The following is a 12,701-nucleotide window of genomic DNA, read 5'->3' as shown; positions in this document are numbered from 1 at the left end:
ATTCAAAACAGCCAAACGACCACGTTAAACCTTTTTCATATTTTCAGCGCTGGAAGACTAGTGAGGTTTGGTTAAAAATGTTGTGCGCCCATTCAAACAATTCAAACACTGGGGACCAATAATTGTTCTTGAAATGAGAGGTCCGCCTATGCTCAACATGCACGGAAAAACATGAATGTGCGTGAATGTGAGGTTGAGCAACCGTTCTCGGTAGCTCAAGCAATAGAGTACACTTTAGTTAAGAGAGCTCTAGTGGTTTGAGTCCACCCTCATGTCAGGCGTGGTTGGATTTCTCGCTCAAAAATCAGTCACGTCATAACTATAGTAAGAGTTGTTAATCCTGCTGTGTATTAATTTCACTGGCATTTGGCAACCACCAGACCATGGTTCTGAAGTCTGATTGAGCGTTGTGGAAATCCTTCTGATGGGAGTTCACCATATAGACGTAGTAATATATCAGAGCGGACCATTAGTTAGACCTTTCAATTCGTTGTTTAGGGGACTATTCGCCCGAAAACCAGCTTGAATTATCAGGGGATTTTGACTAGGGTAGAAAATTGGATCCCAATTCCTGACGGCTTTAACCGGTAGGCGGGCCTGTGGTTTCGTGGTGAACAGCTCAAAACTGCCACCAGACAATTGCGTGTCCGACCTCACCACGTGCTAATCGCTTGTGTCGCAAAGCTCCAGGGTATCCTAGCGCATCTTTGTATCAGTGTCTCAGACAAGCATGCAAGGATCAGCGTGAGCGTTTCGTGAGCAACCATCCACTTGGTCGATTCTCGGATATATTTGCGGAAAAAATTCTTTCGGCTGGAGATAACATCGCTCCAGGGGATATTTTGTCTCGTAAACTAAGCCAGTCAACGCTGAAGGGCAGAGAGGTGATGTGCCGTTTCATTCTTCTGGTAGCCAACAACGGTGTGCTTCTCAAGATTTATCAGAAGGTTTCAAGCTTGCAGCATGATGTCTAGTAGGTGAGAGCTAAGCGGTTCCGTCATTAGTGGCTAATCAGCAGTGTGACTAACTCACATGTTACCGGATACAGCGCCACTCATCCATCAATCACGAAATCCACCTCCAGTAGTCACCTGTTCACTGGCATATCAAGTGGCGACTTTTCGGATGAAAGCTTCACTCGTAATGTGAAATATTCTCCCTTCTTAGCGGTTTGGTAGCGCGGTAAGATCTAGAAAATTTCCATTGATAATTCATCCTGTGAACGATGTCAGTTTGTGCTGAAAAGCAGAAAGGTTTTGAGTTGGAACCAACAGGGAAATTCGTAAGTTCCCGATAAGGATGAGACAACCGTACAGCGGTGCTTTTCCATTTTCGGCATAGATTGTTGGTTGTATGAGATTTGCGGATTTTCATTTGGGATTTCCGGCGTACAGTGACTATTTTTGGGGTTAAGTATCGATCAAAATTTCAAAATCTCTTCATACCACCAAAAGCATTGCCTGCCCATTTGTTTGATACCTACGACCGGGTTTAGTTTCCAAATCCTCACAAGAAAAATCTCAAAATCTTCCCCTTGTTGATAGAAATCTGTCGCGTTGCACAACGTATGTGTTCGCGTCTCTTGTTTTCATTAGAGGGACGGAACAACTTGAAGACTAACTTGACGGATACTTTACCCAGACGGTTGAAGAAATTTGTAGGAGCGGAAAGAAAAAAGATTCCTGGAGAGCTCAACGGTGACAGCTACGGAAATTTAACAAGTTGTTGAAACTCTAAGGGTTTAACGAAAGATATCCAAATTGCGACACATAAATTGGTAGCTGATTATGAAACTTTGGGTTAGACCAATAAGCCACGTGGTAGTAGGTCTCTTTGGACGTGAAATACGCTCGAATATGGAAAGGAAGCTACCTACAGTTGAACAAGTTATTCCAAATTGCAACTAACGCTTGAAAAGCTGTCAGCTGGGTAAGCGTGACGGAACGCCTCTAGTGATTCCAACTTGACACCAAGCAAAGTGGAATTTTTAGGGTACAAAGCACAATCGACTTCATCTTTGGGATGATCAGTGTATTTATCTGGCAGGCAAAATAAAAGACGCCTTTTTATTGTTGCCTGGATTAAAAATCCGATGGCTTCGGCGAACGTACCGAGTGAATTTCAGATAGGTGTCCTCAGTCACCCCTAAGATCAAAAGCATGTGGCGAATTGCGCGCACTACTTTGATGCGAGATATTCAACAGATACTGCATGCAACACTGAGCCTCCTGATCTTCAACATGGTCAACTACCACTCAAACGCGATTCATGAATACAGCATCTTAAAATTACAGGAAAAACGCTCGGAAAAAACAAGTATTTTGTGGAGCTCTGAGCGTGCCTTTCTGCCTGGAACAACTTTCTAGCGATGTATAGCTTCAGAGAGTTCTCATGTTACGTGGGAGTGTAGAGCCACTGAGGGAGGCAACAATGTATTTAGAATACAGAAGAAGCTAGTCCGCTTGGATTAATAGCTTCCATGTTGAGGAAATATTCAGCCAATCCCAGGGGGCCTTTTGGTTATAATGTCTTCAGTCAAACATCAGAGCACTGGGTCGTTGAAAATTATGAACGAAACAGGTCAAAAGTGTTCTGTCGGTCAACAGAGCGCAAATTGCACTGACTAAGCTAACTCTTTGCAGAAGTTTTGGCGGCTGCTTCCAATTAAGCTTCTCTGTAAATCAGTGCACTATCTTCGTGGATAATCCGGTTGGTTTTCTGTCGTTGGTCATATTTTAAACCCTCCTTGCGCAATAACCTCGTGAATTTCCTGCCGAAGAGCAGGTGGTTTTCTAAAAGGTTTCTAAAAAGATCCGGTAAAGGCGGATCGCTTAAAACCGTTCAGGAGACTGGCTCTTCTTTACAGGCTTTTCTCCAAAACTTTAATGAAGCAACGGTTTTAGCCAGCTTCCTGGGTACTGAAATCACGAATTTATTGTATATTTATAGCAATAAAACGCTTTGTGAATCGAAATGAATCTTCATGGCTAACCAAGGGTGCATCACATTCGGAAAACGAGCAGGATTCAGAAGTTCAAACAAGTTTCTCAGAATCCTCCTTGGTTCTTCAGATCTTTCAGCAGTTGCAATGAAATGATTGGCTAGGGTCAGGTAGAACGTTCCAGTATTCATGGATTCATCCAAGCATGACAAAATGTAGGATAAATAAAAAAAGCTGCACTGCTGATTTGATTATTCGGTCACGTAAGAAACCCAGCTGACACCTAATTAAAAGAGCATATCCGACCTATATCCATTTGGGCGCGTTACAGCCCCATCGAATGTGATTTGATTTATTGAGAGGTCAGTCAGTTTTACCCCCCTTCATTTCATAAACTATTTCCGCACTTTCATCATTTTAGCTTTGTTTTTTAGTGAGCGCCCCATTTGCTGGAAAATGAATTTTCCCTGATTGATTGACATTGGTGCAGACTAATTTGCGGACGGAAACAAGGTAGAGGCACGGAGTGTTTCGCCTGTATTTGCCGTCCTTGGGAACAGCGTTCACACTGCCCGTCAAAAACGTGTTCCGTTTCGATTGCCTTCATTAGATATGAAAAAACCACTTCATTGTGATGTATCCTATATGATATTAGTGCATGTAGTATTGATTTAGCGAATATTTGGAGGGGCGTTTCAGAGAGATAATTTTATCTCCCACCGAGATGAGCGATAATCGTGTGTCTAAATATCACTTGCTTCTTAGATCATTCACAAGTATTGAAGTTAAAATCTAGGGTCTAGTTTCTTCGCTATCTTGAGAAGGAACAATCTGATACCATATTGCGGAACATGCGGTAAAAAGGTAGGCTTTCATTTGGCGCTTTCAGTTCGGGTATATTTTATTGTTCACACTGCTGACTAACCAAGAGGCACCACACAGATCTTTCATATCTGTTGTGAACATTGGTAGTACCCATCTGATAAATCATTAGGGGAATTCGAATTCGCCACTTCTGACCAATAGGCAGAGGCTGAACCGTTTGGCAGCAGTGGCTGAGCAGCAAAGCGATTAACTTGCACGTAGACAGGATGTTGCGCCATTCATGCTTCAATCACAGGATTCACTTCACATGGTCACGTGTTGACTAATTTTTCGAGTGACCCATAGTCGAATGTAAGACTCATACTTCGTCTGAACTATCCTCTTTTTGCGCTACCTGTGTTTTGTTGATGCATGTAGAAAGTTCGATCGGCATTCATCCTCTAATTGAAGCAAGTCTATGCCGAAATCTGCGAAGTATTGTTCAGTAATTTCCTCCTTACTTAGGCCCATCGACAGTGCTTCTTGGGATTGGAGCTACTTTTTGAAGTAGCCTGTGGTTGACTTTTGTCTGATCCGGACGGATTACAGGGTAATTTGACCTACTTATTTGCGGTAACTGGTCGTTTTTCGCTTCGTTTTTCCTCAGGACAAAGGCATCCAGTCTTCAATCAGTGTCACGTGCAGCAGAACCGGAGCGTTCACAACCTGTTCAGCCGACAGTATCAGCGCCAATGTCACAAATGTCGTCCACTCCGATTGTGCCTGCGCAGTGCCCACCCATGCGCCAACCTTCTCAACCTTCACAGTACCAGTTCCAAACACATCCTAGCACAGTGCCTGCAAGTGCGACGGGACCGTCTCAGCAAACAGGGCCTTCGATGATGGGACAGCCACAGTCGCAGCCATCATCGATGCAACCAGCTTTCCATTCTGGCTCATCTGTCACTACGACACCCCATCAGTTGAGCTCCTCTACACCATTCAACCCGCCTGCCTCATGGGGTGATCAAAGCTCGATCAGCAGTGTCAGTTCATCTGGTGGATCGGTAGCCTCTATGTTCACCGGTATCAGTAATAAATCGGACGGTATTTTTCCAAGTGGCCAAAGCACTCCCACAGTGGTTACGGGACATCATGACTCGAGGCCACATGATTCTGCGTTTTCGTCCAGACAATCTACACTTCAGTCGGGTACAAGTATTTCAGGAAGCAGTGGATTCAGTGTGTCAGCAACGACTGCGTGGAATGCAACCAGCAGCTCAGGATTTGAAGATGCGTTTGGAATGATGAAAAATGCGGAGCCCGAAAGGCCTCAGCAAAAAAATTTGTTTGGTTCAAATGATCCCTTCGATCGGTTAGCGTCCGAGAGGTGAGTTAGCTGACTTATTCTGTTCTTCACCAGAAAAACGATCTCATCAATGTCAAACACTCCTTCTAATATCCTCGAAAACTCGCCTAAATCCAAAACGCGGGTTTTGAAATATGGGCAAATATAAGATTTAGATAACAATGTTCATTCAGATCTAGACCCTGCTTTGACCATCAGGTAAAATGGTAAAAAGTAGGTTATGGATTTTTGGACGGTAACCTGTCAACCTTTCAGTTTTCAGTTAAGTATACAAGATAGCTCACAAGTGGTATCTTTGTTTTTCGAGAAAAATTCCTATGAAGATAGTCATGTGATAGGCAACCAACAGTAATTCCCCGGAAGCCTAGATGATAGTGGTCCGTTTCTTTAAAATGAGTACGTTTGTTCTACTACTTGCTGAGTTGACTTGGCCGGAAATTTTTGTACTTTCCAGGGCCGCAACAAGTGCATTCGATAGTCTGAACGATAATCGTGGCCCTCCAATCAGCTCAACACAGAATCAAGATTCGGCTGTTGCGGACAAGCCTTTCGTACCACCTAGACAGACCTCCTTGCGACGTGGAAGTGGTGCTGAGGACACTGATGATACCATGAAAAATTTGCGCAAAACGTTTGCTGGGATTTTTGGAGACATGTGACCGATAAAAAAAACAAAGTTTCTCGTCCTCCTTAATTCTACTTATCTTGTTGTCCCCTTCGGACGGATTATTACAGTCGTTTCCATTTTCACCTTCCCTATATACGTAGACATCTTGTTTCTAGTAACAATCACCCTTTCTCTCCGCTGTCGGATTCAGTTGTTGGATTCGGATTGTTTTGTCAGATTCTACGTTATTCCCAAAAGCGGATAAATTCCTCCAACTCAATTCAAAGCTGACCCTATTTATCATGTTATCACTGATTTGGAAACGTTCAGGGTTTCCAGGTATCCCTATTTATATCATATACCATTCTCCTGCCTTTACGTTGCTTCACTCTAGGCATTCAGAGACAATGGCACCTCATCGAGTTATCTACGGAAAGCTTTAAAACTGTATGCTTATCGACATGCCCTTCAAAGAAGCATATTTCATTCTGATTTTCCTGTGAAGTAATCAATTTTGTTTGTGGGACATTTCCAAGAAACATGAAGGATATGCGCGGAAAGTCTGGAACCTTAAAGTGGCTTACAACTCAAACAGAAGACCACTGCTTAAGAGCGAAGATGCATAGCCGCTGACAGAGACAGGGACTCTCTTTTTTAAATCCTTCTTGTACTTGATGGAACGTTCATGAAGGACTACCCACCTGCCCAAGAGCTCATCAAGGCAGTCAAAGGCAGTCGTCTTCAGTACACAGTAGTTTTCAGGACTGTGGTCGGGTATTATAAGAATCTATTCTTTTTCTGCTGATATTCGTAGGTACTGGAAGCGTTGGTAGCATTCGTTGACCCTTTATTCAGAACTGGGATTAAACCTACACAGTGTAGTGAAAGCAAGTACAAGCCACCGTTAATACCAACCCAGTTTACAAACGAGTGTTCATTGCAATAAATCTGGTGTTTGAATATGCGATAAGTTTGAGTATTGTTCACAGACTAGGTCTGGTTGATGGGGAGCGCAATACCGATAGTTGGTTGTTTTCAACTTTATCGCTAGTATTGGAAATTACGTAGCGTCTGGGTGGGGGTGCATTCATCTCTGGTTGCCTGTGGCAATGCGCTAGAAAAATGCATCAGCTGAAACGTGTCATAAGTTGAACAGAGTAAGTGAAGAAGTTCGTGATCTATCCATTCTGCCATGAGTCTTGAGCACAGGTGACTGTAAACTGGATACCGACTTGCACAAATCCCATTTAGGAATAAAAGCGGATAACTATCCCCAATAACTGTGGCATTTTAAGGAATTGGAATTAAGTGTGGTTTTGAACTTGTTCGCAGGCCACAAGGAGAGCTTAGAAATGTCGCAACCCACAGCGATTCAGAAAAGCAACCTTTGCTGCTTCAGAAGTCTTAACGTATTGGTTGACTCTCCTCTAAAACAAACAGACACCCTTTTGTCTAAACGAAGTGCCATGTACTCAAGACATAAGCTAGAGAACAAACTATGCAAAACACGCGTAATGCTATATTTCCGAGTACAGTATCATCATTCCATCATTACAACAAACGCAGAACGTCGCTTTTCCTACTTCAGCTCATACTGACTCTTGCGCTTGTGAAACCTCTTGCATCACAAAATGTGCAAACCCTGGTTAACTTTTATGAGGATGTGAAGCTTTCTATTTTATTTTTAGGGTATCCCATACACGGACCAAACGCTTAGTTTCTCCTGTTCTATCTATTTCACGAAAAAGGTTAAACTGACTTGACTGACTGGGATGGGATTATTAGAGAGTCAGCTAGTGGTCAACAGAAAATGTGCGTTTCAGTTCGCAAGAGGGAAAATCTCTCTACTTTCAACTTCCGTCCAAACTCCCAGATGGTTTTTCACCAGGTTACTAGGAACGGCAAGAATAAAAACGGCTTTATTGAAGAAGGAAATTAAGTTCATCGATGGATAAAAGCGTATCCTTCCACGTCGTTTCCCATGCTTCATTGTCCTCAGAGAAGAATCAGACGTGTGACTGGTTAATTCATTCAGTTAACGCGGTCTAATGTACCTAGCTGCCAGTTCACATCCCGGATGTCACCATCACTGATGAGAAGACATCTCACTGACACAAGTGACCCTAAAGGGTAGTTCAAACCTCACCTATGCAATAAACTGAATAGTAGCGCTCAGTGAGACTAGTCTGGTTTTTACTAAACATTTATCCAACTGGAGTATTATGCCGCAAGTATCGCCAGTGTATTGCATTTTCACTTACACCGACCACCAGAAATCAGTCGTCATCAGGCATCACTGAAAAGTGTTTTGCAACACCAGGTTTTATTGTGAGTCCTGATGGTTGCAAGATCATTTGTGTGGGTACTGGTTATTCACTGAAAACACCAGTCTACCTGACCTAACATTACCCCTTCTGCCTTGACTTCGTGTGTTTTTATAATGGTCCTTGGAACCTCACGCACTAAGGAATGTTTTGTTTGATTATTCAGTAGAACGTTTTATGCCTAAACATCAAAACCCCTCTTTCAACTGTAAACTATAATCATGGGATGAGGCACTAAGAACGTTGCAAAAGGTTGCAGTTGATTGCAACTCATTTAAAAATCACATCCAATTTGTAGATGCAACTCACATCAAGCCGACCCCGAAAATCTGCAGAGTCAGCCAGCGGGGTAAAATCTAACCTGTAGGTAAACAGAGTTTTCTAACACTTCAACGGAGACTTTCTGCCGTATGTACATTTACCCTATGCCAAAAATCTGCGAAGCAATGTAAAGCGCTTTCCTCATTATTGGGAATCACCAGTAGTGCGCAACCGAAGCATCCTTAAGAAGGTTTCAACCCACAACCTCCCGGCAGTTGTTGGTGACGAAACCGTTCATCTAAGATGTTGGAAATCAAAGGTTTGAATCTCTAGAGGTTTAGGCGATATATGTCCGCTATGATGGTTACCAATCAGCGTGAAACGGCTGCACAGTGTTACTTTGTCTCTGAAGTGAACTGATTCGCTTGCGTGACGAATTTTTCATTGAAATTCCTCATCATCTCCAACATTTGAAAACACACTTTAGCGGATTTATGGCCTGTACTGTTACGACCGGAAGTAATTAAAGAAAACTATCAGGCAATCAAGTGTTCCGTAGTATGCCGCTCCTCGGTTGGCATCAGCTGGGCCAGAAGCTCAGCTCCCAACCCACTCTGTCAAAAATTGAAAACTTAGTGCAGCAAACAAGTTCCCGGAAAATTCCATCATGCTACAAGACTGTGAAATACTGTAAGCGAGACGGGGAGTTTCAGGCATATCATGAATTTGTTTCTACTAAATATCCACGAATTACTCGGGACGTAAAATGCGGAAATTTCCTGTATGGCAATTTATTACATTTTATCGTGTGTCTGTGTCAAACTCTGTCGAGGAGTAAGGGACAATTTCGACCTCAGTAATGCCGTAAGAGACATGTTTTTCACATTTAAACTTCTGGCTTTCAGTCATCTGACATCTTAGTTTTGTGCTAATATAAATGGTCATTAAATGACCTTTTGTTTGGTCGTTTCGGGCTTTCCTCAACATGTGATATGGTCAACTAGATTCAGCAGGTAATAAAAACGATCATTCAGTAGTTGACTTTCCATTAATTATTCAGCCGAGACCTCACTTTCGCCAGTAGTCATTTAACTGCTTTATTAAGTCAACGGTCCGTTAAACAGATAACCACATTCGTTAATCTAAATCAGATTTTGCTGGGGAACAAGTCCCCCGAATAGTAAAAATATGAAAATATTGACCAGACGGCCACAAGTTCAATCCATTTACTCCGATTTCCCAAATCCCTGTTTGAACGGAATCACTCGTCTAGGTTTTCAGGATCCGAACAAACTCCTGTTTCAAACAAGCCGGACCAGCTTCACCAGACGAACAGTCAAGCCGCACACATGACATCACTTGTGAAAGTTGCGGTGGACCGGCTGGAGACCAAATTACTTCTCGAACCAGGTAGGCCGGAAAGGCTTTTGCCAAACTCTGGCACCTATGGCGCCTACATGACATCAGTTTTTTGTCACGCACAGAGTTTACACTACAGAAGTACGATCCATACTGCTTTATGAGTCAGAAACCTGGCCTCTACGCGCAGGGGACATACGAAAGATGACCATCGGTGTCCCCAAAGCATTGGTTGGATTTGGCGAGAACTACAAATTATTACTACTGAGTTGCGCCAGAAGGTTTTAGGAACTCTTCAACAATAGATGAGTTATACAGTTTTTTAAGTTACGCTGATCAGGGAATGCACTTTGTTTGCGAGAGGATCATCTGCCTCGAAGCGCTTATTTTGCTCGACCCTGTGCTGAGTGGAAGCGGCCGAGAGATGGACAGTGTATAACCTGGCAGCGAAGTATGTAAGTAGTAACTGCTAAACTCAGTTAGATCGACAACTGCCGCCTTCCTGGACAGGGGGCTTAATGTTTAATAGCACTGGAAGACTTGATTTATTCACTCAATCAGCAGGGCACCGAAGCAGTCGCTTTCAATGCGTAGTTATACAGTTTCCCTAACCAACTGATCATGCCATCACCTCAAATCCTTGATATATACTCCAAACTTCCCTGTTTTCCGGTGACTAAAACCGTAACCGCTAGAACCGCCATACACTTGATACATCGTTAATAGCTGACAAGCTGACTGGCTGGCATGGCTTTGTATACAGGCTAAACCAAACCACTGAAGAAACTCGAATACTACACATACTTAGAAACGCGAAAATGCCACTTAAACTTTTATAAATACGGAAGATATTTTCCGATTGAGGAAAATCGCCAGGGAAAGCTGAAAAAGGTCCGTAAAATCAGTGGAAATGGTCGGTTTACTCGTATCTTCCACCTAAAGATTTAGCGTTCTTTCTCCAAGGAAGATGACAACCAATTCGCATCCTTACCATGGGTAAAACCAGGTGTTGCAAGTTTCTTATTTTTACGGAAAAACTGGAGCTTTTGCCCGAACGGTCCAAATGCACCATGGCTTTCGCCTTTAGTGCCTGAATTTACATCGAATATCAGGTTCCGCGCGTCTTTTAACTGAATTCATCCATCGAGTCGTTAACGCTGTCCATACCTTAGAAGATGTAGACGCCTGATTATTGTTCTATCCCTGTTTGGAATTTTGTGGACCCCTTAGAGCACGCATAACTGAAGTGACAGTTGGATGTCGGCTAATTTTTTAACGAATATTTCCATTCTGTTTATAAGCGGTCCTCGGGTCATTTGATATCAACTTGGTTAACACCTGACGCAATCACTTCCTACACACTGGACAGAACATCAAAAAACAATCTACCTGCCGTAGGAGAAAAAATACTTGCACATCCACGTCAGGGGTGTGCAGTGTGACTTTTACAACGACATCCTAATAAACCGTACGCAGGGTACAACTTCCGATCATTCTTTCGGCTCGTACCAGAATATGGAAATATCTGTCTACTGTGTCCAATTTAAGTAGCCTAATATAGAGAAAAGCCACCAAAAAGCATCGCTGCGATTGATTCAAAATTTCGGACAAAATGGTGTTGTCGACTTCGTATAAATATTTAGTCTATATTCAAGTTAACTGACTACATTGAACCTCATGTGCCTATACGAATTTGAGTGTATTCTCGCCCAGTACAACTGCAATGTAGCAATTGTCAGTTTTCGTGAAATCAAAGGGCTCCCAGACTGAAGTGCATAAATTAGTTAGCTTCATAAGCGTTGTGGGTCCTAAGTGTATTATGCAGCGTATTATTTGCAGAAATTCTCGTCAACTCATGTGCAGTCTACTCCCGATATGTGAACTGAGAGAGACACAATAAACTCAAGTGATAAAATTTATTCAAAATAAGGTGCGTTTGTTTTTCTACACAGATTCTTGTAGACTAGAACACAACGATAACTATGGCCTGTTCATTCTATTTTTGGAATTATTCCAGCGGTTTGGTTACAAAATACTTTCGGATTTGGCTTAACGAATTTTAGAAGGAAGATATTTTTAGGCACAAATATGAGGATAGCCCAGTGTGTCATGCTAGCTTATAACCGCCACAGTTAGCAATTATCAACCCAGTTTTTTTTCTTGAAAGTTTCTTGTAGTTTCATCGAAATCACAAGTGCAGAGTTAGCAAGATTTGGCCTGCTAGCCCACTTAAAATCACTCATGTTTTGTCAGGGATAGGTCGTCAAAGTGCATTTCTATGCAGTTTCTAAACATGTTTGTTGTAATGTCAATTAGGGTACCCACATAGTTTGTTCAAAATCACTTCTTGCCCAAGGGAATTCTTCCTCTGCAAGTTTTCAGTCTCTGATGAACCAAAGGGTTTTCTCCATTAGGACTGTAGTATGAAGTATATTCGCCTTTGTAAATGTAACTTGTCCCGAACAGGTCTCGTCTACAATCCCCTCCAAGGAACCCCAGAGTTAGGATGCGGGAAACTCATGATCTGGTGCATATCTTAAAAAAAAACTGAAACCATACTTAGTTAAGGGAGAGTTAGGATGCGGGAAACTCATGATCTGGTGCATATCTTAAAAAAAAACTGAAACCATACTTTCTGAAGTTAAGGGATACTGTCTATGCAGAAGCCATAAAAATTTCGTTTTTGGTGGTTCAGCCTCCAGAATGTGTGTGATCCAACCAATGGATCTATTCATTTGGCTAAACCACCCCGGCAGTTCTTCACGGTTGGTTTAATCTGGGCAAGTCATTGAAATCGACTGGGGTCTTGCGGTGTAGTCTGAATGGTACAGCATAGGTGAAGCCAGTTACAGCGAGCAAACGGTGAACGATCGTTGGCTTGTAGATTATTTCCAATGTGTTTTCAACATAATTCCAGTTTTTTTCGTTGATTAAGATTTCTCACAACTATTCGGTCTTAGTAATTCAGTCCTACGTCAACTGTTTTTTTCCGAAGCCTCGGAAATCAAACCAAAACCAGACGCATATTCTTATCAG

The 12,701-nt window shown here is 42.5% G+C and overlaps 1 protein-coding gene across 1 annotated transcript in view; it reads left to right on the top strand.

Moving 5' to 3' along the window:
• T265_00821 (hypothetical protein) overlaps positions 1-6,182 on the top strand; it is a gene marked incomplete at both ends in the record, with an annotated part of 48,975 nt that extends 42,793 nt beyond the window's left edge. Inside the window, 2 exons of the mRNA XM_009164693.1 lie at positions 4,413-5,135; positions 5,569-6,182. Of these exons, the coding sequence (XP_009162957.1) occupies positions 4,413-5,135; positions 5,569-5,773 (928 nt within the window). The remainder of the gene's footprint in view (positions 1-4,412; positions 5,136-5,568) is intronic.
• Between the last annotated feature and the right edge of the window lie 6,519 nt (positions 6,183-12,701).

Source organism: Opisthorchis viverrini (assembly GCF_000715545.1).
Source record: "Opisthorchis viverrini unplaced genomic scaffold opera_v5_8, whole genome shotgun sequence".
In the NCBI taxonomy this organism is placed as follows: domain Eukaryota; kingdom Metazoa; phylum Platyhelminthes; class Trematoda; order Opisthorchiida; family Opisthorchiidae; genus Opisthorchis; species Opisthorchis viverrini.
The sequence above is the reverse complement of the archived record's forward strand: the minus strand, read 5'-3'. Positions and strand labels throughout refer to the sequence as shown.